The sequence below is a fragment of the Thamnophis sirtalis genome, unplaced genomic scaffold (assembly GCF_051295495.1).
Source record: "Thamnophis sirtalis isolate CommonGarterSnake01/CBP01778 unplaced genomic scaffold, rThaSir2_p1.2 scaffold_5, whole genome shotgun sequence".
Classification (NCBI taxonomy): domain Eukaryota; kingdom Metazoa; phylum Chordata; class Lepidosauria; order Squamata; family Natricidae; genus Thamnophis; species Thamnophis sirtalis.
The window spans coordinates 99,740,380-99,767,368 of NW_028261385.1; the positions used below are offsets into that span (position 1 = coordinate 99,740,380).

The 26,989-nt window shown below is 38.0% G+C and overlaps 1 protein-coding gene across 1 annotated transcript in view; it reads right to left on the bottom strand.

The window, feature by feature from the left end:
• The window catches only part of CPLX1 (complexin 1), a 180,615-nt gene that overhangs the window by 48,187 nt on the left and 105,439 nt on the right, over window positions 1-26,989 (bottom strand). Inside the window, exon 3 of the mRNA XM_014059019.2 lies at window positions 23,858-24,033. Within this exon, the coding sequence (XP_013914494.1) occupies window positions 23,858-24,033 (176 nt within the window). The remainder of the gene's footprint in view (window positions 1-23,857; window positions 24,034-26,989) is intronic.

Here is a 26,989-nt window from a genome sequence, read left to right on the forward strand (position 1 = left end):
TTTATTAAAAGTAATACAGTGCTGAAATCCATTTCAATTATCTACCCATGCAAATGTGGAGACTGTTTTGCTACTTCTTGCTCAGAATAGATCTATCTATCTATCTATCTATCTATCTATCTATCTATCTATCTATCTATCTATCTATCATCTATCTATCTATCTATCTATCTATCTATCTATCTATCTATCTATCTATCTATCTATCTATATCATCTTTTTTATCGATCATTATCTATCTATCTATCCATCCATTTATCTATCTATCTAATTATCTATCTATCTTTTCTGTTGATCATTTTCTATCTATCTATCTATCTATCTATCTTTTCTGTCGATCATTATCTATCTATCTATCTATCTATCATCTATCTATCTATCTATCTATCTATCTATCTATCTATCTATATCATCTTTTTATCGATCATTATCTATCTATCTATCCATTCATCTATCTATCTATCTAATTATCTATCTATCTTTTCTGTTGATCATTTTCTATCTATCTATCTATCTTTTCTGTTGATCATTTTCTATCTATCTATCTATCTATCTATCTTTTTATCGATCATTATCTATCTATCTATCTATCTATCTATTTATTTATCTATCTATCTATCTTTTTTATCAATCATTATCTATCTATCTATCTATCTATCTATCTATCTATCTTTTCTGTTGATCATTTTCTTTCTTTCTATCTATCTATCTATCTATCTATCTATCTATCTATCTATCTATCTATCTATCTATCTATCTATCTATCTATGTTTCAGGGTGCTTTGAAACCTACTGTGTTTTGCAACCACTTCATCTTAAGCTTTCCTAGTTGCCTTCATGTCCTGAATGGAAAAGCCCCCCATTATAAGAATTCCTTTCTGATGTATGGCTTTGACATCAAAATGAATCAAACTGTGGGAGCAATGATGGTTTATAAAAAGACAGACTCATACCTAACCACAACTGGCTTGCAACTTAGATAAAGTCAGAACTCTATCCCTCATCCATGAGAATTTCACCTTTTCTTTTTTCCATGAAATGATATTGGTGAATCACTTTTCACATCGAACTAGAAGAGAGATATTGAAGAAATATTCCGGAAATGGTTTTTCACAGCTTTACAAATAGTCCTAGACTTACAACACTTCATTTAGTGACCATTCAAAGTTACAACGGCACTGAAAAAAGTGACATGACCAGTTTTCACACTTATGACCATAGTAGCATCCCCATGGTCATGTGATCAAAAGAGCACTGGCTCTTCGGCTTTGAAATGGAGATGAGCATCGCCCCCTAGAGTCAGGAACAACTAGCACATATGTGTGAGGGGAACCTTTACCTTTTAACTATACGGTAAATAAAAGCAAAATAACCTACTGAAGATTGGGCAGGCTCAGTGGTTACAGAACATGAAATTTCCTGAGTATGATAGGAACGGCCAGATGGTCTTACAGGCAGGCATGGTGAGAGAGGATCCTGGATCCCATCAGATTGCATTGTTTCATGGAAGGGACTCAAAGCATGCTCACCCTGTCATATCTTGTGGACAGAATGAGATAATCAGACGTAGATAGTTCCTAACATGGTCCATGCATTTGACCTTTGTTGGAATTTTGAGACTTATTCAGAGACTTCAAATATAAATTCTCACCAAATAAAGACTTATTTCAGTTCTAATCAAACCCATACTGCCATAATGAGGGGACAATTATCAATTATACATCATAGAAGAAATGAATGTGAGCCAATTACTTTGCAGTGGTGCATCCCTAGCCGTTAGCTCATCCTTTGCTTTAAAAATAAATAACCTTCCTTTGTCCTTTACTAGCTCTGTGTGTTTCCTGGAGCAGTATCTCATTATGTCATTCAAACCATACAAAAGAGCTGTTTCCTCGTTCTCAAAGACAAGAAATATGACTGTTTTAAATTGCATTGTACAGCTTATATAACATACCAAGTGTGACTAGACATTCTCCCTCCCCTTTTCTGATGAAAGCATCTATCTCTATTGAATTAAAGCAAAAATAAACAAGTTGGAAAAACGATGTACAGCAACAGGGATGATTAAGCATCAAGGTCAAAAAGTTGCAAATCTTTCATAATAAAGTCATGACCTAAAAGAGATCAATTCATAATATGGCTTTCTTTAGAAAAGAAAGTTCCCTAAGCATTTATTTTCCCAATGTTTTCAATAAGAAAAATACATTACAAGTCCTAATCGCTGACCTGGATCATAACTCTTAACTAATTCAGATTTATATTGCACAGATCTTTACCATAAGCATTCCAAAAAAACAAGACTGGTTTTTCTCAGAGATTATGACCTGTTCACTAATCATTCTGCAATTTTTGCTCATACTTTGAGGATTAAAAAAAAATGCTGTAAGAAGGAAATGGCAATTATTGGCAAACCTACTGTATAATGTTGCTAAGAAAGCAATACTGATAGATTTTTGTAGTTAGTTGCGAAGTCGTATCCAACCCATCGTGACCCCATGGACAACATTCCTCCTCTACCATCCTCTGGAGCCCATTTAAGCTCACATGGACTACTTCGGTGACTCCATCAAGCCACCTCATTCTCTGCCATCCCCTTCTTCTTTTTCCCTCAATCTTTCCCATCATTAGGCTCTTCTCCAGCGAGTCCTTCCTTCTCATTAGGTGGTCAAAGTATTTGAGTTTCATTTTCAGGGTCTGGTCTTCTAAAAAGCAGTCAGGGTTGATCTCCTCTAGGATTGACCGGTTTTATTATCTTGCAGCCCAAGAGACTCGCAGGAGTCTTCTCCAGCACCATAGTTCAAAAGCCTCAATTGTTTGGCGCTCAGCCTTCCCAACTTACACAGCCATATGGATAGATACAATGTGGCTAAAACTCTTTTAAATCCAAAGGGACACATTTCTACCACTTGTATTAGGTAAAAGTCCTATGATGCTATCCTGATGGTATACTATGACTCAATGCTAAAACAGTTCAGCATTTAAATAACTTGAGTGAAGAAGGTCTTTGCCTCTTGTGTAAAATCTATGACACTGAAATTCATATAGGCCTGATGACATAGATCAGTGAGTCAAGATCTGGTCTGTAGTATTTATATTGAATTTGGACTTTGGGCTAGTTTTAGCCCCCAATATAAAGGGAAGGAAGAAAAGAGACATGAAAACTCAAATGGATGCATGACACAGACACTTGTGGCATAACTGTTGGCTGCCAGCTTATGCTTCTTGTGTTTATCTGTTATGCAATGCCAGACTGTCATGAACTGTGGGGAGACGGGGCAAGGGGGGGGGATGCTTGGGAAATCAAAAGTAGACATTGTGCTTCCTTGAGATGCTGCGTGAAGATCATCCAGCTGAAAGTAGGAGAGAGCCGCATACCAAGCTGCACTTGGACTGACTGCTACGAAAACTTGCCCTTGATTGGTTACAGTGGGGTGAACAGTGGGGAATAGTTAGAGGGGGGAGTTCTAGCTTTGCAATGCTGCAATACACTTGATCTGTAATAAAACAATAACTTTTCTCAACAAATGGAGCCAAGGATTGTTTCTATGTAGAGGTTTAAATTGTGGCCAGTTTAACAGTTAGCCAGAACTGCATTCTTTTACAGTTAATATTCAGTTATGTTATCTTTCCTCTACCCTTTCCCACAACCAGAGATGCCAATGTTTTTGGTTATAGTACTCTCTCCCCCCCTCCCCCTCCCCCCTGTGTGTTTGTGTGTATGATCTCATGTGCACATAAGAGATCAACTGCAAATAGAGGGGAAATCAATGTTTATTTAATTTAATTTATATACCATCCATCCCAGTTGCTCTGGATGCCCTTGGTGTCTTTGGAATTTGCCACTAAGTGTGTGGAGACACCACTTTTCACCTTGAAGAAATGGCTGCATGTTTCTTTCACATAAGAAAAATGGGAACTTCTGGGCAAGGAGCAGAGAGAGCTATGATGGGATTAAATATTCTCTGGAATAAAACACCTTGCCTTGCTGCAGAGAAAAAAAAATTAACTGGGCCACTTATGTAACAAAAATTACTTGTTTTTCCTATTATACTTTTAAGAATATGCTATTCATTCCTTTTTATGGATATATAACATTTATTATTTAAACCTCTCTTAGTTTATAATAGATGTTATATAAAAAGAATGAAGAGGGAGTAGTGACAGGAATCAAAATACCAGTTCTTAAAGGTATCTACCATATGAATTCCCCCAAAAGAGACTTTGTGATTAATCTACTTACTTTATTACACTGTTCTATTGATTAAGATTCTAATTTAAGCAAAAAATTGCTCAGAGAAATACAATTCTATATTTCTCTATGGGGTTTAGAGCATTCATCTCAGTAATGATGAGCAGGAAGCCTTTCCTGTATTAAAAGTTTTTGTATAATTTAGCTTTGTAGGTTGGCAGAAGCTATTTATTGATGTACAGTTATGAGAGAAAGGCTAATATTATTAACCGAATGGCTTCGATGGGCCCATATTCTTGTTAAAGAATGCATCTAAATATTCATGTGCACCTATGAAGTGATTGTTATATGCTGTAAATAACAGTGAACACTAAGTGCAAAGTGGTGGGTTAAATAGGGCTATTTGCAAAAGCCCTTATATATCTAAAAAATCTCAGAAATATTTACTTTTCCATGAATATTCCTCCTGATAAAAGAACAGTCGGTAGAATGGGCCAGAACAGTTGTGAAATTCAGTTAGCATGGCCAATCTGTATACCTCTTTCAGTTGACTAACAGCCAGAATTGTTGACTCTCTTTGAAAACCCTTCTTGAAATTTCAGAATTGTCTACTGCCATTTTTGAGTTATAACAGAAGCTTTTTTTAAAAAGTCATTCAATTCAATCTCTAAGAGCTTGGTGGCACAGTGATTAGAATGCAGTATTGCATGCTGCTTCTTCTAATCACCAGCTGCCAGCAGTTTAGCAGTTCGTGTCTCACTGGCTCACAGTTTACTCAGCCTTCCATCCTTCCGAGGTCAATAAAATGAGGACTGAGATTGTTGGGGCAATAGGCTGACTCTGTAAAACATTTACAGAGGGCCATAAAGCAATATGAAGCACTATATAAATCTAAGTGCTATTGCTGTAACTAAATGGACACCCATCCCATACAAGCAACTCTAGCTGGTGGATAGAAATAAAAACATCAGTATAATAATAAAACATCAAGACACAATAAAAATGACATCCAAGATCATCCCTGCAAATAACAATAATATACACATTCACCTAATCTCCCAACCAGAGATATTACTCTGCCAGTTCTGACCATTTCGCCTGAACTGGTAACAGAAATCACGGGTGGCCATGCCCAACAGCCCTGGCTGTACGACATCCCATTTAGGTCCTTTTTAAGGCAAAGCGCATGCAAATATGACACGTGCGAGCAAAGCGTGCACACTCATGCACGTGCTCACATTTGTGAACTGGTAGTGCAGGTAAATGAATACCACCCCTGCTCCCAACCTCCTTTCCTGAGAGAACAGCCAGAACTTAGCAGTCTTCTAAAAGACCAGCAGGGTTGGGGCAAGGCTAATCTTAAGGGAAAAGGCCAGACACAGTATCAGAAAAAGCATATTTCCTTGGTTCCACCACATGCTCCTTATAAGATAGAGCCTGGTGCTCTATCCCTCATGCTAGTATCCCTCCTGCTACATCTGATGGGTAGGACAATTGTAGGAAGACAGTCCTTCAGATACCCTGGATTTTTCAGAGAAAGGCTATATAGATAACAACGAGCATGTTGAATTGCACTCAGAACCCTATTGCAAGCCAGTGAAACCCGCAAAGTAAAGATGCAACATGAACATATCAAGGTAAATCCATAATTGCCTCCACCACAGCATTCTGAATTAACTGCAACTTCTAAATGTTAAATCTAGGGGATAGGTGCTGACGTCACAACGGTACGACATGCAATCTCAGAGCTCCGAGATCACAGTCAATTTTTTTTGCTGCTGGATGGTCCTTTTGGACCTAAACCGACCTTAAGAGATGGTGACAGGGAAGAGTATGTCTTGTTGATCTCAGGGACATCGCAAAGTCCCTGATTGAGCCAAGAGAATCTCTTCTTGCTAGTGACAGAAGCGCAGCCAAAAGCTGCTGAAGTTGGGACAGCTCCACAATGGGAGGAAAGCGGAAAGAGAAAGTGTGTCCATCTGGTGAGGAAATTTTATTGTTATAAAAGAGACTGCCCCCAAAAAATCAAAGCTAAATTAAACTTGCCAAGAAAAGAAAATAAGCAGCGAAATTAAGCTATATTGGTCAGTGTGTTATCCTTTTTGGGGGGGATGGAGGTTTTGCAAATATTTCCTACTTTTTAAAGTGAAGGTATTGTTTTTTCTTCTTCTATTTCTTTTTTTTAACCTATGGATCTTTTTCTTTATCTTTATAATATTGGTTTGGATGGGATTTTTCTCTTTATTTTGCTCCATTTAAGAATTTTGTTTCTTTTAAGTAACATCAGAGGGAAAAGAAATTACACTGCCATTTGGAGGTTGGAGGTTGAGTCCTGGAAATATTGCTTTCTCTTTTTTTCTCTTTGATCATTTTGACTTTGCACTTCAAAGGCTTTAGCTTGTTTACAGAAGAGATGAGGAGAAGAGCATGGGTTGTTTATATAGGTGCTCTTTGGATGCTTCTTTGGCAGCTGGAGAGAAGTGAAAACAAAACCTTGTTTTGAAACTAGAGTGACAATGTTTACTAGTTGGAAGAATGGCACAACACCAAAAAGAAACCATAACATTACAACAGATTATGTTTGAAATCCAAAAATTATTAGAAACAACAGAGAGAATTGAGAGGAGATTGGAAAATATAGATTGTAATGCAGTAAAATTCGATGGAAAAATTGAAGATATCCAGCAAATGGAAAAAGTGGAAGTTAGTGTCCTAAAAACCCAAGGGAAAAATGAACAAAGAGGTAAGATAATTGTGGATACTGACAGTGAACTGAGTGTGGTTGGAGATGGAAAGAGTGGAACATGGAAAGGGAAGATAGATGGAAAGGAGCTCTACCCCAGATTTCATGGTATAGAAGAAAAAAGAGAAGAATTGATGGATTCAAGAAGAGAAACTTTGATAAAAACACTACTGATAACCAAAGATAAGCTGATTAAAGAAGCTGATGGAGGGTCTTGAGATTATACAAGATATGTAAAAAGCAATAAGTTGCAAAGAGAAGTCCACACAAATTTGATTAAGGAAATAACCAGAAGACTAATTCCACCAATGGCAAAAGACATAAGACTGCACTATTACTGGAAAGACACAGGTTGAGATATGAAAACTAATAACAAAATATTAGTCAAATTTAGTTAAAATTAGTGTATTATGTTAAAAATAAAGTGACAATGGATATAGTTAGATAAATAATTGATAATGATAACAATGTACACATATGTATTGGTTTGATAAGGGGAAATTTGGTATAAATTCTAAATGGTGATCATTTAGTTAAACTAAGACCAAAAAAATGAAAAAAAAATGGAATGATGATGGATATTGTTAAATAAATGTTTGATAATGATAATAATGTAATATTTGTATTGAAATTATAAAAAGGAAATTGGATATAAATTGTAAACAGTGATTAAGAAAGGTAGTCTAGAAACTTTATTATTAAACATAATTATTTTTTATTTAGAAAGTGTTATAAAGATGTAATGCTGAAATGATATTGAAAATAGATAACGGAATGCCATCATGTGGTTTTGCTTTAAATTTTGGAATATTTTATATAAAGGGATATAAAAACAATTATGGTCATATGAAGATTGAGGTATGATATAGTAATATATATAAATATATTTGATTTAAAATATATAACTTGATATGAATTGTAGGTGATGACTGTGGAAGGAATGCAAGAAAGCTCTTTGTAACCAATTGACACACTTTTTACAATTTGTAATGAAATATATTTTTGTGGTGTTTGTTGTGTTTTGTCTATTTATGTTTATTCAATATATATATATATATATATATATATATATATATATATATATATATATATATATATATATATATATATATATATATATATATATATATATATATACACACACACACACACACACGCATACGCATACGCATACGCATACGCATATGCATATAATAAATGTTAAATCTACTTCAGTTCGTATTTTGGCTGTATTGTTTAAATTATTAAAAGGAACTCATAGTTTTAAATTTCTAAATGTTATTCAAGGGCAGTGAGTTGTCCAAAACAGCTGAAGGATGGTGATTTGTCCCCTTATCAAGAAACCATCTCCTTAAACATTGATTGGACCATTTCTTCAAAAAATGCATTCAGTATTGCCATTAGCCTACCTGCATGACACATCTTGGGGAATCTTAGCTAACTAAGAGAGTCATAGATCTAGTGTACAGGTGGCCAAGCTTGCAGTTCTGAGAACCCTTGCCCACTTCCTCAAGACTAACAGGATCAAAACTCAATCCAGACAACATTGCGAGGTTAATTCCATAGGACCTTAGCTCGATTTGGAGAGAATCTGATAACTTTATCTATCTGATGCCTAGCAGATATGTTCAAGAATCTCTGGCTCAACTAAATTATGGACCAAAACTTCGAATGGCAGCAATGAAAGACCAAATACTGCTGGATAACATAAAAGATGTCAGATTTATTGAACTACAGTTCCAAGAATAATTTGTTTTAACTGCACTATATTGCCAAAAGTATTCGCTCACCCATCCAAATAATCAGAACCAGGTGTTCCAATCATTTCCATGGCCACAGGTGTATAAAATCAAGTACCTAGGCATGCACACTGTTTTTACAAACATTTGTGAAAGAATGGGTGGCTCTCAGGAGCTCAGTGAATTCCAGCGTGGAACTGTGATAGGGTGCTGCCTGTGCAACAAATCCAGTCGTGAAATTTCCTCGCTCCTAAATATTCCACAGTCAACTGTCAGCTGTATTATAAGAATGTGGAAGTGTTTGGGAATGACAACAACTCAGCCATGAAGTGGTAGGCCACATAAACTCATTCAACATCAGTGTGTGAACTCACAAGTGTGCTTCTGGAAGAATGGTAAAAATTTGCCATAAACACACTCCTAAACCTTATGGACAGCCTTCCCAGAAGAGTTGAAGCTGTTATAGCTGCAAAGGGTAGAACGACGTCATATGGAACTCTATGGATTAGGAATGGGATGTCACTTACAGTAAGTTCATATGTGACTTAAGGCAGGTAAGAGAATACTGTTGGCAATATAGTGTATGTTGGCCAAGATTTGCAGCTTAGCAACATCTGATTTTTTAAATACTTCTGATATAAATCCATTCCAATCTGTTTGTTAAGTCAATCTGGCTTCCCCATTGTCTTTGCTTGTCAGAAGGTTGCAAAAGGTGACCCCAGGATGCTGTGATGGTCGTAAGCATGAACCAGTTGCCAACAAATGAATTATGATCATGGGGATGCTGCAAAGGTTGTAACTGTGAAAAATGGTCATAAATCTTTTTTTCAGTGCCGTTGAAACTTTGAACAGGCACTAAATGAACCATTGTACATTGAGGACTATTTGTAGTCCACCTTTTAGAAAGTTGTAGATATTGTATCTTTGTGATCCCATTTCTTTCTGCTTAGGGTCATATTTCCCAGTTTAAGGAAAGTATCTTAATAAAAAGAGAAACCAGTGACTTTTAATTTGCCTAACTCTAGTTTGTATTTGGACAGTAAATTAGGAAAGAATAGTCTATATTTTATTTCTGCTTCAATTACAGCAATGATTGCTATGTTTCCAGGTGTGTTATTCATTAGAAGTTTTATGCCATCTCTCCCCCCCACTCTCTCTCCCCCCTCTCTCTCCTTTTTTTTTTATAAGGAAGAAAACTGAATCTTGCATATCTCTGTAGTTATCTGTCTATTGTGTGACTGTAGTTGTAACTCATTCACGCCTGGAAGTCTTCTGATGTTGCAGTTGCCATGCTACGGACATGCATGTGTGAACCAATTCAACAGCTTCAGAGATGAAGGACTTTAGCAGTCAACACCACTGCTCTGCAGTTCATTTCAGCTGAATATAATAGGTTATTAAACATTCCTTCCCATTACACACTCTGAGAACCAATTGAATTGACACTTATTAGGAGTAGAGGAAATGTTCCAAATACTGTAAGTCTACTCTAGTTGAATCACAAGAGGAGCCAATTTATAAATGCCTTATTGAGTAGACATTATAATGTCAATGTGCAAAAAAGCTAAACCAAGCCAGCTGAGGTCCTTGGAATAAATTACAATGAAATTACTTTCTCTGAGGGGGAAAATCAAGTTGCTTCACAGCTGCAGCATTTAATATTGATGTAATCACTCTGTCTTACCTGAATTGTACAAAGATATTAAGAATCATATGGCCTACAACAGTGTTTCTCAACTTTGGCCTCTTGAAGATATGTGGACTTCAATTCCCAGACTTCTGGGAATGGCTGGCTGAGAAATTTGGGGAGTTGAAATCCACACACCTTCAAGAGATCAAGATTGAGAAACATTAGTCTTAAGATGGTAGTCCCATAATACTGAAGAAGCAGAGTAGTGTTCAGTAGGTTCTGACTAGTTCTGGAGAACTGGTAGTGGAAATTTTGAGTAGTTCAGAGAACTGATAAATACCACCTCTGACTGCCCCTGCCCCCATCTATTCTCTGCCTCCTGAGTCCCAGCTGATTAGGAGGGAATGGGGATTTTGCAGTAACCTTCCCCTGCCATACCCAACAAGTCAGGCCTACCAAGCCATGCCCACCAAGCCATGCCACACCCACCAATCCACGCCCACAGAACTGGTAAAAAAATTGAATTCCACCACTGCGAAGAAGCAACTCCTATTAGGAAGTAAAGCAGAAATAATCCTCTCGGTTGTCTTGTGTGAAAATATTAATGCTTACATTTCTAATGAATGCTGAAATATTTAAATGTTTAATTAACCACCTTTTAATAATTAATTGTATTTGGTGCAGCATAGTGATGTGTCTGCTTTTATTATCCAATAGCATATGATAGTCAACATGCCATATCCTTTATTATTTGGCAATAGGTAGTAGATGCCATGCAGCAGTGCATATTATTGGACAAAAGTTGTAAGAAATATGTTATGATATTTTACAGCTGACATGGTATTTGACATTGAATGCTTGACATCTTCCAAAGTCAGATGTATCAGTCAGTCTGTTACACTCCAGGGTACAGATAATATTTGATACTCAAGAATTTAATTTTCAAGCTCACATCTGAAATACGAATTGTAAAATGTCTATTGTTGGAATTATTAATAGAGCTGCTTTGCATTGCAGGTGTTAACATTCAGAATCTCCACCAATTCAGGTTCTCCAACAAACAAAGGAAGACCTCAAGTAGCTCTTGCTTTGTTTCAGGACAATTGGCATGACTCATATTCTCCTGAGATAAAGGCTTTCCATTGAGGTCTTGAACATGACAATAGGAAGTTTTCTGAGCTTCAAGATAATATCCTTGGTTTTTATGTGGCTTCTTTCAATTATTTTTAAATTGCAGAAGGGAGGGAGGGAGGGAGGAGGAATGAATTTAAATTTAAATTTAAAAGAATTGGAAGGGACTTTGGAGGTCTTCTAGTTCAACCCGCTACTTAGGCAGGAACCCCTATACCACTTCAGACAAATGGTTATCTGATATCTTCTTAAAAATCTAATCTCTTCTTAAAAGGGGAGGGAGGGAGGAAAGAAGGAAGGAAGGAGGTCTATGCAGTTTACAAAACATCAGAACCAAATAAAATAAAATAAAAATGGTAGGAATCAAACAAATAGAGTTTAAAAAAATGTATGGGCTTAGCTGAAGAAACTTAGAGATAAATTGTTATTAGAAACTGGAATTATTTCACAATATAGTGACCTTGCATGTTGTTGAGTTTTAATCTCAAGGAAATCAGACATTCCACAACTTCCTGAATTGTTTTTTAAATCCCCTTTCGTTGCTTTAAATAATGCAGTGCCTTCTTCAGGTGATCTTAAGGTGTCCTTTTATTCTGTTCCCAACAGTGCCATTTTCTGTAGGATTTATTGTTCAGCCCTTTAGAAAAATCCCAAAAATTTGATGAAAAGACCACGGATCCTGAAATTTACTCCGTTATCCTTTCCCCTATTTTTCCACATTTTAAAGTTGACCTTTGTTTTAAGATAAATTTAATTTTAAATCCATTAGAATCTGAATTAATCTATTTTTATGACTTTTACTTAATCGTTAAATTATTTCTACCATTGTGATTCTATTTTTGTCCTGGTAGCAATTAAGCAGAGCCATTCCATGAAAAATTTTAAAAAAACCACAAACCTTAAAATTTAAAAGTAAATAATTGATTTTTTTTTAAAAAGGCACTGTTGTTGTTATTATTTCATACATTTACAATATTTTACTGCCAAACTCAAGTAAATGATTCAGGATTGCTAACAATAATTTAAAAGTATATATATATATATATATATGTATGTATGTATGTATGTATGTGTGTGTGTGTGTGTGTATATATATATATATATATATATATATATATATATATATATATATATATATATATATATATATATATATATATATATATATATATATATATATATATATATATATATATATATATATATATATATATATATATATATATATATATATGATTTTTACAACCCCTGGTAAGCCCCAATTATGGGAGGAAGCTAACTGCTTCCATCATCTGTCAATCAGCTCGTCACAAGAGTCCATCACGACAGAAACCCAATATTTTTACTGTTGCCCTTGTATATTTGTGTTTTTTATTTGTGCTTTATTTTATTTATTTAGCACAAATAAAAAAAACATATATATATATATATATATATATATATATATATATATATATATATATATGTATGTATGTATGTATGTATGTATGTATGTATGTATGTATGTATGTATGTATGTATGTATGTATAATATGAAACATACAACAGCTTAGAAAAGAATTTTAAAATATCATCAGTCCAATTTTCAACATATCCAGGAGATGGGTTCAGTCATGTATTTGGGGCAGAGGTGGGTTCCGGCTGGTACGTAGCACTACGGGTGTACTGGGGCCAGAAATTTGCTGTATTTTTCTGTACCGTTCCATGTGGTGTGGCCACACCCCCGTACCGGTATGCTCTTCTCCCCTGCTCCCGTTTGCAAGGCACTTCTCAAAGAGAAGGAAGTGAGGGCGGGGCTTCGTCAGAGGACCCAAGACAAGAGCGTCATTAAAGCCGCTCTGAAGCAGCTGGAAAAGGTATGCATGGGTTGGGGAGGAGGAATTCAATCTTCATCCTCCTGGTGCAGTACGGTGTGGGGCTTTGGGTAAAGGATGGAGGGAAGGGCCCTGGCTCGCTCACGTTCTCTCCCTTGCTCTCTCCGTCCCTTGCATAGTTTGATGCAACCTGCAGTCAGTGAAGCTGGGCGCGGACCAGTGGTGGGTTTCAAATTTTTTTAGAACCGATTCTGTAGATGTGGCCTGTTTTGTGGGAGTTACTCGGCAGTCATGTGACTGGGGTGGGAGTGGCTTGGTGATCATGTAACCAGGTGGGAGTGGCTTGGCAGTCATGTGACCGGGTGGGGGTGGTCAACTTGATGTCACTCACCAGGAGATGTCATGGATTGGGTAAAATGTGGTGAAGCTCACTTAACAATGCTCTTGCTTAGCAACCAAAATTTTGGGCTCAATTGTAGTCATAAGTCAAGGACTATCTTTGCCTTCCTCTGCATGGTAGCCTTGTCCTAGTAAACTCTTTCTCCTTTCTGGCAATTTTCTTCTTTTTTACAGAGACCAAAATAATCCATACAATGTAAGGTTTCCTGCTACATCAGGGGGTTGGACTAGATGACCTCCAAGTAGACTTCTAACCCTAAATTGCTGTGCTATTTTTCTTTCTTTCTGCTAACAAAGAAACCTGACTGAGGCATGCACACACACAAAAGTTGGATTAGATATTTCTCCCAATGGCTTGAAAGCAGCTTCCCTGCCACCACCACCCCAATTCCCCCACTGCCTTCCCCAAACACCTCCCCCATTGCAAATGCAGCATGCTGTCCGGGTGGGAAATGCCTGGAACACAATAAAGCCCACCCACTCACCTCCTGTTGGCAGACTGGGGTGAGAGGAAGCGGCAGAGAAGTTGGAGGGGAGCCGGTGGAGCCTTCTGAAGGGTGGGGTTGAGGAAAAGTGTGTGTGCTACAGCATGCCCCTTTGCTTTGCTCCCCCTCCCCAGTCTAGTTTGATTGCAGGCGGAACCACGTTGCCTTTTCAAACCTGTAGTCAGTGAAGCTGGGCTGGATTTTTGCATAGCTTTATCCAGCTGTCAGGGGAGGGGGAATGATTTCCTCCCCAGGCCTCCATCCATTTCTCTCTCTCTCTCTCTCTCTCTCTCTCTCTCACACACACACACACACACACACACACAAACATACACAGCTGGATAAAATGAAAAAATCCAGCCCAGCTTCACTGACTACAGGTTTGAAAAGGCAACGTGGCTCTGCCTGCAATCAAACCAGACTGGGGAGGGAGAGCACGAGCGAGCACTGAGGAGACCACAGGAGGAAGCAGGAAGCCAGACAAAGGGGCATGCTGTAGCACACACACTTTCCCTCAGTTTCGTTCTTTCAGAGGGCTCCGATCAGTTCCCCTCCGGCTTCTCTGCCTTTCCTCTCACTCCAGCCTGCCAGCAGGAGGTGAGTGGGTGGGCTTTATTGCAAGGCTGCCATGCAGAGGAAGGCAGAGATAGTCCTTGACTTATGACTACAATTGAGCCCAAAATTTTGGTTGCTAAGCAAGAACATTGTTAAGTGAGCTTCACCATATTTTACCCAATCCATGATATATCCTGGTGAGTGACATCAAGTTGGCCACTCCCACCTAGTCACATGCCTGCCAAGCCATTCCCACAAAACAGGCCACACCTACAGAATAGGTTCTAAAATTTTTTGAAACCCACCACTGTTTTGGGGCCTCAGGTTCAAACACAGAGCCAAGTCTTCAAGGCTTTATGTAGATGACCAACAAAGTCAGGGCCAATCTAATGTCTGGAGTAAGGATATTACAGTCATGCCTACACGCACATCTATAGATTGCAAATAACTTGTTCTGCGACTTTTATCAGCATAGCTAATTAGCATAGTATAGTGATGCTGGGGTCCTGTCAGGTTTAAGTCATATTCTTTTTCATTTTGCTTCTAATACCATATTAAGCATTCTGGAATTTCTCCTTAGTAACTAAAATAGTGTTTATGCCACAGGTGTCTTTCTATTATTTATATTATTTGCTGATTCTCAGTTCAAGCTAATTTAACTTTTGGAATTTTATATAGATTATTTATTAGCTGACAGGACCCCAAAAATAAATTATTTATTGCAATATTTTACCTTTTTGCAGTTACCCCCTGATGTTCTATTGTATTCTCCATTGCAGGGTACTGCCAATTATATCTCCTAGAATATAGGAGTTGACATTCACTAACTTTATTATGTTGTTATACCTTTCCCATAAGTAACATTTTTGTTCTGTTCTAAGTTGGTAATGAAGATATATTGTATATATACCCAAGAAGCAAACATAGAGAAGCTATAGTATATTAATCACCCAAAATTAAACCTCATGCTAGATGTACCTCAGGTCACAAATTTATTGCAAAATTATATCTTAAAACTATAGAAAACAATAATATTAGACAATAAGATTTCTCAGCAATACTACTGTCTGATTATTCAGTGAAGATAAAGAATAGGTTAGAGCTGATAAATGCAGTGCCTGAAAATCTCTGGATTGAAATTCATCCTATCATTAAAGATAACACAAATGGAGAATTGTATAATACAAAAAACAAAAATGAGCACTATGATTATCTGTTGGTATGTTGAAAATAGCTGAATAAAAGTGAAAAGCCAGAAGCGAACCTGAGAGAAAGGAAAAATTGCCAAATTAAAATAGAGTTCCAGATGAAAAGCAAAATGATACAAGTTGTTCTATCTAAATAATTACTGCAGAGAAACTGTGGGAAGAAGTATACAGAAGCCAGGATCTTGCTTCATATTTTCAAAAGATATTCATATTTTAAGAAAAAGCCCTCTAAGATTATGTCACAGACAATGCCAATCTAATGCAGCAGTAATACAAAGAGTAGAAGTTGATAGTAAGCAAGATTATCTTTCCAGACTCAACAATTCACAGGGATGTGAATGTGGCCATGAAACATATGCTTCATTGGAAAAAGACTATGATATATCTAGGCAAAATATTAATCTGCAAAGACATTACGCTGACATTGTGCTGACAACAAGGGGGCATATTGTCGAGTTTCCCCAGTTGTCAAATGTTGCTATAAAAGCTGAGTGAGGAAAAGCTGAATGGTGCCTTTGAGTGATGGTGCTGAGAAAATTTTTGAGAATACCTTGGACTGTAAAAATAACAGATTATTCAGATTCAAATATAACAGATTAAGAAGCTAAGGCACTCATACAAGCCTGATGACATAGAGCAGTGAGTCAAGAACTAGTCGGTAGCATTTATATAGAATTTGGACTTTGGGGTAGTTTTAACACCCGGTGTAAAGGAAGAGAAGAAAAGTCAGATTTTGTACTGTGGGCATCACACTGACACTTGTGGCATGACTGTCAGCTGCCACCTTATGCTTGCTCTGGGTCACTGTTATGTGGTGCAAGACTGCCATGAACTGTGGGGAGGGAGGAGAATGAGGAAGGGTATGCTCGGGAAATCAAATTAGAGACTGTACCTCCTTGAGATGCTGCCTCAAGGTCATCCAGCTAGAAGTAGGAGGAAGCAGCATATCAAGCTACAATTGGACTGACGGTTATGAAAACATCTTGCATGCTGCTCTTGATTGGTTTCAGTGAGGTGGACAGTGGGGATTAGTTAGGGGGGAGTAGAACTTAGGGGTTTTAGTGTGCAATTCTCAGTTCCAGCTATGCAATGCTGCAATACACTTGATTTTTAATAAAACTATACCTTTCTCAGCAAATAGAGCGAAGAATTGTTTCTGTTTAGAGGTTTAAGTTGTGGCCAGTCTAACAGTTAGCCAGAACTGCATTCTTTTACATTTACTATTCAGTTATCTTACCTTTCCTCCACCCTTCCCCACAACCAAAAGTGACAATGTTTTTAGTTCTTGTTCTCTCTCTCTCTCTCTCTCTCTCTCTCTCTCTCTCTCTCTCTCTCTCTCTCTCTCTCTCTCTCTCTCTCTCTCTCTCTCTCTCTCTCTCTCTCTCTCTGTGTGTGTGTGTGTGTGTATGTGTATGTGCGTGTACACATGTATACAAGAGATCATCTGCAAATAAAGGGGAATCAATATATTCTCAGACATATAATGCAAGAAGAAGCCTAATTGGAAAATATTCTAATGCTTGGGAAAATCAACAACAGTTAAAAAAGGAGGCTGATAAAAGCAAGATGGCTAGATACTATCATTGATGGCACACAATTTTCAAGAACTCGGAGAAAGTGTTACTGATGGACAGTCCTGCTGAAATGGTGTCTATCAGGTCATGAAGAATGAGAAGTACAGAACTTTTTAAAGAAAGGACCAGGATCGCTTATGTGTATGTTCAACAGGGGTGAAAATAAAGAATAAGTTTTATTAAGGCCCTATGGTGCTCTACAAAAGCCAGATGCTGCGTCATTGGCTTTTAGCATCCACTTAATTTGTTGCTTCCTGTAAGGAATGTCCACAGACCTATGGGTTTCTCATTTTGCTAGGTTGTAGCCTTTATGAGCCAATGTATTTTTTGTAAGTAGCTATCTAAATACTATATACTTCCAAATATGGCCTACAGTATTACCTCCTGTTCAGTAAGCACATTGAATTGTTTTCTTACTACAGTAAAGAAACATTCCAGTTTCAGCATCTCCTCTGAGCAAGCCATCTAGGTCATGCAGTCCCTTGTTCTTACCTACAAAACACCTTGCTTTGAGAAGTTCAGAGAAGTGCTTTGCAAAATATTCCACAGATCTGAGATACCAGAAAGTGTCATATCCCTAAATGCAATACTGCCATTCAATTGGGAGGAGGGGGGCCTCGGAGTAATTTATTGGAGGTGCCAATGACAACTGATATTTTACAACTGCTTTCCTGGCGCTGGAAGGACGGAGATCTCAGTACCTCTGGAGGGATGTTTATGATGGCCATGTGGGGTATCTTACTTTAATGTCTAACGAAAGATAGCCATGGGAATGTATGTTTATTCTGATCTCAGGGCAGTTGGTAAAGGAAACATTTTCACACTTGTGCATTGGCCAGAAACTGCATTCTGACAAAAGGGGAGGGGTCACTATCACTTTAATTCTACTTGCATTGCCTAAGGGGATTCAGATGTTGCTTTGCCTTAACGGCTTCCATTCTTCTTAATTAAAGGTTCCTTTTGAAACAATCCGTTTCAGGAGTCTTCACTTTCTTAAGTTAGGAGAGGAGCCCTTACAGAAAGAAGTATTGGGAAGGAAAGTTACAATCCTGGAAGTACAGGAAGCAGGGCTTGATCCTACTCTTCTAATTTCACTATGTGAGGCATAGGATTTGTTTTATTAATTGATTGAATCTTCTAGCCACTTCTAGCCACCTTTTTATAGATCATTTCCACTTTTGCAAAGAGATCCAAATGTGAGTACAAGTTTGTGTGCTGATTCAACATTAATTTCCTGCTACAGCTATAGTATCTTCTCTATTGGATCCTCCCAGTGTGACTCCTAGTGGCACGTATACCAAGCCACAAGTAGAATTAAGGGATGTGGCACCCTGGGAACCCCTATGAAACCATTTCCTTTGCCTTTCCCTAGTAATAGATAGAAGGCATAATATTAATACTTGTATTTGATAGAACATTGTAGAAAAACATATATTAAGCCTCTAATTATTGCCTTGCTTGAGAAATATGATATATCCACAATTATCCTGTGTTGAATGAATTTATTGCAACTAAATTGACAATGGAAGCAATACCCAGTATTGTAAATAAAAATGTTTCTTAAAGATTACGGTTCTTTATTTCTACATATCTTTATATGGATAGAAATGTCAAAATCCAATCTAAACATCTGGCTGACTGTGTGAAGAACCATAATAAAAATTTGACAACATTTCCATTTGTCAAATGCAAAAGGCTACATTGCTTGCATTTGCATACATATACATTATGACACCTCAGGGTTTTGGGAAGAACCTAAGGGCATACCTGTTAAAGAATGGTGGTATTCAGCAGGTTCTGACCAGTTCTGGAGAACAGGTAGCAGAAATTTTGAGTAGTTTGGAGAACCGATAAATACCACCTCTGACTGGCCCCGCCTCCATCTATTCTCTGCCTCCCAAGTTCCAGCTGATCAGGAGGAAATGGGGATTTTGCAGTATCCTTGCCCTACCATGCCCACCAAGCCAGGCCAGCAGAACCGGTAGTAGAAAACTACCCACTACTAACTAGCAGGTATGACTTTAAAGTGTTGTGAAGTTAAATTATTATTCAGCTATCAATGACTCTGGAATACAAATATTTGAAATAATGGGAAAACTTATAAAGTTCCTAATTTTCTTCCTCACTGAAAATGGTTTGCTGGTGACAAAACTTGAGGCTCCTTATTTATGCCAGTCCTCATCATTGAAGCATACTGAAAATCATATAATTAATTAATTAATTAATTAATTAATTAATTAATCAATCAATCTATCTATTTATCTATTTATTTATTTGCAATATTTATAGGCCGCCCAATCCCGAAGGACTCGGGGCGGCTTACAAAGCAAAAGAAAAAAAAAGAAGTAATAAAAATAAAGGAAAGACAGGTTTAAAAAAACATCACACATGCACTCAATCTGATCGGGGCTGGACCTCAACAGTGAGGTCAACAGCCCCAGGCCTCCCAGAATAGCCAGGTTTTAACAGCTTTTCGGAAGGCCATGAGAGTGGGCAAGGTCCGGATCTCTGGGGGTAGCTCATTCTAAAGGGTTGGAGCAGCCACAGAGAAGGCCCTCCTCTGGGTAGCCACCAGCCGACATTGTCTGGCTGACGGCATCTGAAGGAGGCCCACCCTGTGGGATCTCACCGGCCAATGGGAGGTATGTGGCAGTAGGCAGTAGGTACCCTGGTCCTAAGCCATGTAGGGCTTTAAAGGTAATAGCCAGCACCTTGAATTGTGTCCAGAGACCAATAGGAAGCCAGTGCAGCTCGCGGAGGATAGGTGTAACGTGGGTGTACCTTGGTACACCCAATATCGCTCGCGCGGCTGCATTCTGGACTAGTTGCAGTCTCCAAACACTTTTCAAGGGCAGCCCCATGTAGAGCGCATTGCAGTAGTCCAGTCTTGAGGTGACAAGGGTGTGAGTGACCGTTTAGAGTGCCTCCCGATCCAAATAGGGCCACAATTGGTGCACCAGGCGAACCTGGGCAAAGGCCCCCCTGGTCACAGCCGACAGATGGTGTTCCAATGTCAGCTGTGGATCCAGGAGGACCCCCAAATTGTGGGCCCTCTCTGAGGGGTGTAAGTTCTCACCCCCCAGGATTAAGGATGGACTATCTGGGCTGTCCTTCGGGGGCAGCATCCACAGCCACTCAGTCTTGTCGGGATTGAGTGCAAGTTTTTTCACCCCCATCCAGATCCTGACATATCATTGGTAACATATCAATAATTAAAATGAAAGTCTGCTAGGGAATTCACTGCAGTCACTTGGGATGTAAGCAAAGTTTACAAGATCTTTAGTATTTAGACAGATTTTTATTCCTTTTGAGGTCTTTAGTAGCTGATAATAATCTAAGGCATGGCTGTCAATCTTGCTACATAACATTGCCATCATGTGACATTTTGCAACGTTTTCCCATTGCAGAGCTGGGGTGGGAGTGGCCTAGCATGTGACACATCCATGGCCTGCCAGTTTGATGCCCCTAATCTAAGGGATCCTATCCTCCCACTTAGGAAGTTTTCATAAAGTCATCATTTCAACACCATCTTATTGGCATGTTATACCTAAGTGGTTATGATAACAGCCTCTGTACTTCAGGATTCCATTCCAAGAATTGTATAAAATTTGCTCACTGCTGTTTTCCAGATGCTGGAGCTTTCCCCTCATCTGCCATTTTTCAAATTTTGGAATTGATTGAAGTGAAGCTCAGTAAGTCAAAACTATGCTGTACATGCTAAATTTCATTTAATGTTTAATACCTTTGCTTTTTTTTCTTTGGTTTTCAGTAGCTGTCTTCAGGGCTGCTTTCTCTCAGAGGACCAGCCTGTAAGATCTAGTGGCGAAGGCACCATTTCAAATTCATTTCTAAAGGACAATTAACACCATGGACCATATGGAATGTGTTGTCCTTTGTGATTCCTTTCTTTAGGATCAGTGCCCCATCAGAAATTGCATTGGCAACACCCTTGCTGGCATTTAGGAAAGAGATGGCTATTTCAGAACAGTTTAAGGATATTTATTTTACTTTAAATTTACATTTTTGGGGCTGACCACATACAAATCACTGTGGGCAACATACTAGGATTAAAAACTGCCACTGTGCCTTCCCAGCCAATCTGAACTGACAAATTGGGGTGGTTCAGGTTCCTTCATTTCAACAATGTCTTCTATCAGAACCTAAGAAATGTGGCTCTTTTGTCACTTTGCCTGGTTTCTGCAATGAGATCTGAATGGCTCCCATCCTGTTGTCATTTTGAAGAGCCATAAACATCTGCCATTCTCCCAGGCTTTGGGCTACAGTTGCTAGTGGCCCCAATGCTGGATTTTAGATGTTGGTGGGATGGTTTGGGGTTTGCTGGGTTCACCAACTTCCTTCCTTCCTTCCTTTCTTCCTCCCTCCCTCCCTCCCACCCTTCCCCCCTTCATATAACATCATATAAAGAACTGATAACATGGTGGCTCCTCCCGCTAAAATATATACTTTTTATTATGGGAAGAGATATTCCTTGGTATGATGAAGTAAGCCTTGTTATTTGTTTTTCTATTATAGTATTATCATGTTTTAATTTTATTTCATGTTTTTATTGCATTGGAGTATATATGTGTTTTTTACAGCTGTCTGCAACTGAAGCGACTTAGAAATGAACATAAATAAATAGCATCTATAATTTTATTCAATCTCTGAAATGATTTTATACCTCAAGCCACACCTTCATTGTTTCCAATTCAATATTGTTTATTTAATCTTTTTCAAATTTATTACATTGTAGATTTCTTGAACCAAAAGTCTCATCACCCCAACCTTTTATAGATTAACCTCTCTTTTACAGTGTTTATTGTGCAGATCAAAATTAATGTCTGTCTGTCTGTCTGTCTGTCTATCTATCTATCTATCTATCTATCTATCTATCTATCTATCTATCTATCTATCTATCTATCTTATCTATCTATCTATCTATCTATCTATCTATCTATCTATCTATCTATCTATCTATCATCTATTTATCTATCATTTATCTATCATTTATGTCTGTCTGTCTGTCTATCTCTCTCTATTTCTCTAGCTATCTATTAATCTATGTCTCTCTCTACCTAGCTACCTATTTATCTCTCTGTCTATATCTATCTATTTCTCTAGTTATCTATTTATGTGTTTCTGTCTATCTATCTATCATCTATCTATCTATCTATCTATCTATCTATCTATCTATCTATCTATCTATCTATCATTATCTACATCTACCTACATACCTATCTACTTTCCTATAAATACAAACAACAATTTAATTTGATCTCTTGGTACCTGATAGCTAGTATTAATGAAACTTAGAGGGAGTTAACGGTTCAGAGCCAAGAAGTTGATTAGGGAATTCTGGAACTCCCAGGAATTGGAATTGTACACAGAGTCTAAAACAATTTCATATCATGACAAGCACACTTCACAAAATTGGCATGCCCTTGAAAAGAAGTCAACTCTGAAGCCAATCACCTATAAATAAATCATCCACCTATCACAGATTTCTAAGCATATGGATTTGAATTCAGAAGGATAGAAAGTATTCTAGATATTATTTTGGGCATTCATATGTAAGTCTCCAAAGCTCTTTTCTACCCAGATAGTTCTTACTGAGAATGCAAAATCTACGTTGGTCAGAATTTTATGCAGGTTCAAATAGTTTCTCTTTTTCCTGTTTAATGCTTCAATATATAGTTTGTGAAATGCAATATTGCTAGGGTTGAGAGAAGGACTGGCTAGATTGCTTCATATCTTATATAGGACTAGAATTCACAGTCTATTATGATTATGATTGTGATTGTGATTATGATCATCATCGTCATAATTTCAATTGTTACAATCCCCAAGGGCTTCCAAGTAAAGCTTTTCTGCAAAAGTTTATCTGGTGCAAAATGTTCCATGAGATTATTTCACACCAAGTAATTATGACATTGCTCTTGAGAATGCTACATGTTCTTGAGAATGTTTCCAAGATTTTTCTTTTTGTCCTTCCCTAGAGCAGCGATGTCCAACCATGCCAACTTTAAGGTTTGCAGACTTAAACTCACAGAAATCCACAGCCAACATGGCTTGCTGAGAAATTCTGGGAGTTGAAATTCACAAGTCTTAAAGTTGCCAAGTGTGGAGTCCCCTGTCCTAGAGTAAGACTGGACAATTCATTCTGGATCACCTTTCTGGACTAAGATCAGATCATGATATATCTAAATAAGCTGGAGAACTTTGAGAGGTTATCTGCACATGCTTCATGTACCTTCACACCCCCCCCCTTCTCTAGGTTCAAGTGCACTCTCCAACCCTTGCAGGGAAATGCTTGTAGGACTCTGATAGAGCTTTTTCTAATGAATGCATTTTATTAGCGAGTTTTTAATGACTTGGAGAAGTGACTCTTACCTTGTCCCGAATCCCTTGCCTCACAACCTCCCGTTCAGCCTCCATCTTGGCATATTTCGCTTTCCTTTCTTCTTCCTGCTGTCGGAGCGCTTCCTGTCGTTCTTCTTCTTTCTTGGCAGCATCAGGATCTTTCTCTTCCTCTCCTCCTAACATCTTCCCCATGTCTTTGGTAGCCCCTAATGGAAAAGCAGAAGGCCAAGATTGTGATGGTAGCTGTGTTGGTTTTTTATATTGTTCTTTGATTTGAACCTTTCATGGAAGGAAGGTAAATTACTGGTTTGGAGTGGCATATAAGCTCCAAAAACCTACATAACTAAAAAGGAGAACCTGCCTCCTATTTTCCATACCAAAAAACAACCTTATGATCTTGACTGGAATGAGAGAGAAGAACTGGCCCAAGGTCACCCAGTTGGCTTCCATGCCAAAGGAAGGGTCAAAACTCAGTCTCCTGGTTTCTATGCCAGCCACTGAATCACTACTTATTAACAAGAATTTTTGACTTACTGAGAGATGCAGTATCACCATAATCCAGAGAAATGTTACCAAATCAAAATCATAACTACTGTGCATTGCTTTTGTTGGTTTGTTTTCACAATTTTGGCACCTACCCTAATCATTTGAGCCTGGTAGTGCACAAATATTATTAAACATGGGATACTATTTCAAAGGCCTGGGATGCTACCAAGAATGAGCACTTCTGATGCCCCATTAGATGACACCATAAAGGACTAAAGCATGCCCACCCTATCTGACCTAGTGTAACTCAGGTGAACTATGAGTAGCATTCAGAACTGCTACTTTCTGGACCAGCTTCAGTTTCCAGATAGTCCTTAAGGAAAGCCCCATATAGTGCACATTGTAATGCAATTTGCTGGTAGTATGGACAGACATCTTAAATCAAACATTTTGATTTCCCCTGGACATCTTTGTTAGATAAATGAAGCCACAGCAGCTTGAATTCTAGTTAGTTTATCCATAGTTAGAACTCCCCTGATTATAATAAGGTGCTTAGGGAAACTGAATTCAGGCATACTCTATCAAGTGGAAATATATGGTTCTTGCTTCTTTAAGCTGATTTATAGACTATTATTAAGACCCAACATAAGCTGAGTCAGAATACATATGAAGGTTTAGGCAAGGCTGAAATTCTGTTTCATTTTTAAATTTGAAGATATCATCTAGTGGAATTAAAGGCAGTGGGATTGTTTGAGTCAGTTCAAGGATCCATCCATGTAATCCAGCATCATATTTTAGACATTAGTTCCACTTACCCTATGGAACTACACAAATAGAGATGATGACAATAATCTTCCATTGTCTGTTTACAGTACCTAACACTTGCAATAAACAAGAAACAAAGAAGCACTGGTTAGTCATGGATACCCATTGTTGAAACACTATTCCCTCCCTCCCTCCTTTCCTTCCTTCCTTCTTTTTCTTTTTCTTTTTCTCTCTCTCTCTCTCTTTCTCTCTCTCTCTCTCTCTCTCTCTCAGCTAATGTGCATCACTAAATCTTTTTTATAGATCTCTAAAGTTAATTATTTCTATAAAGCAGGCAGAATTATTTTTATTAAAGAAAATATCCTTGACATTTTGATAATCAAGTCATTACATGACAGCTTTTTTTTAAAAAAGAGGGGAGATTATTATAGTTTTAACAACTTATTTTATTGAACCTTAATTGAAGGTCAATAGAGTTTATTAAAAGAGTGAGTCAATCCAGAGTGGGATGGGGAAGTTTACCGCTGTGTTTTCAAGGATGAATAATTATTCCCTCCTTTAAAAATCATATCTCCCCCCTTCCTACTCAATTGTATAGAAAGGTAACTGGGCAGGTAAGGAGTAAGCATTAGGGGAAAACCTGTTAATTTACAAAGACAAGACCAGATCTTCCAAGGATCATGATAAATGGTGCAAGCATAGATGGAGAGAGGTGGTGAATCTTGTTTCCTATTCCTATGTTTTTAGGGATGACTTCCCTCCCCCATCCCTACTGTCAATGTTCAGTATTCAGTTTAACAATACTTGTGTCTTCTACCCAGCTTGCTCCCCACCTGTGGAAAGCCCTGCTGCTCCTGAATGTTTTGTTCCAACAGAAGTCCATTTCTCCAAAATGCAGTACTGGGGGAGAGACAGTGCTGGAAATGCTGGCAAATGTGGCCACTGAACAGTTTATTTTGGAGTCCAGGGTGTAGAAAATGCTGTCAAATGGAGAAGATATAGACTTGAAACATGATGTCAGCCTCTGTTTCGCTATTTGCTTTTGGCTGCCATTGAAACGGGGAGGGGGGCATGGTATTTGGGAGGGGAATATTTGGTACAGGAGCACTTGTTAAGAGGGAGTTTTGTTCTCACCATCTACTGCGCATGCTGATGGCTGGTGTTTAGAGTTGGTCAAGGCCAACCGTCCTGCATACCAACCTGATGATGCTTCTTGGAGATGCAATCCACATGACACCTGAGGGATTTGCAGATTGGACAATGGGATGGGGGTTGCAGGGGGGAGAGGGTTGGGCAAATATTGATATGTATGATTTTGTGTGCTTCTGCCTCAGACCTTGCTTTATTTTGCTGCTATCTTTTCATAACCAGTAAATTCCTAATTCTGCAAAATGGAGTTAAGTGGTTTCTTTCTTGGTTGCTGAAGGAGGCCGGCTTGACACATATGCTTTAATGAACTGGGTCACCATTCTTTCCTCTGTCTCATCCAAAGCAACAGTTCAGCCTTGTAGAACACCAGGATAATGTCTAGGTAGCAAATTTCAACAATTTGCTATGGACAGGGTTATCTCTGTCCATCACTGACCATCTTTCATTTGTGACCATATTTATTCCATTGGAGACGTCAGGTAATTTTTTCACTCAATTCAAGCAATATAAATTGAGCAGAATCTTTTAAGAAAGCATCCATAGTTAGAAATATAATTTGCATAGTAGATCAAGAGGACACCATTTTGCTTTATGAAATGGAATAATATTCCCACAATCATTTAATTATTTGAGAGCTACGGTATTCTGTTTAAGATAGCCAGGTATTATCGAGATATGTGGGGATTGCTTACAGAATACACAGCCATTAGCTGTGACATCTGGAGATTACGCAAATTGTAATATTAGTACATCAAAGATGCT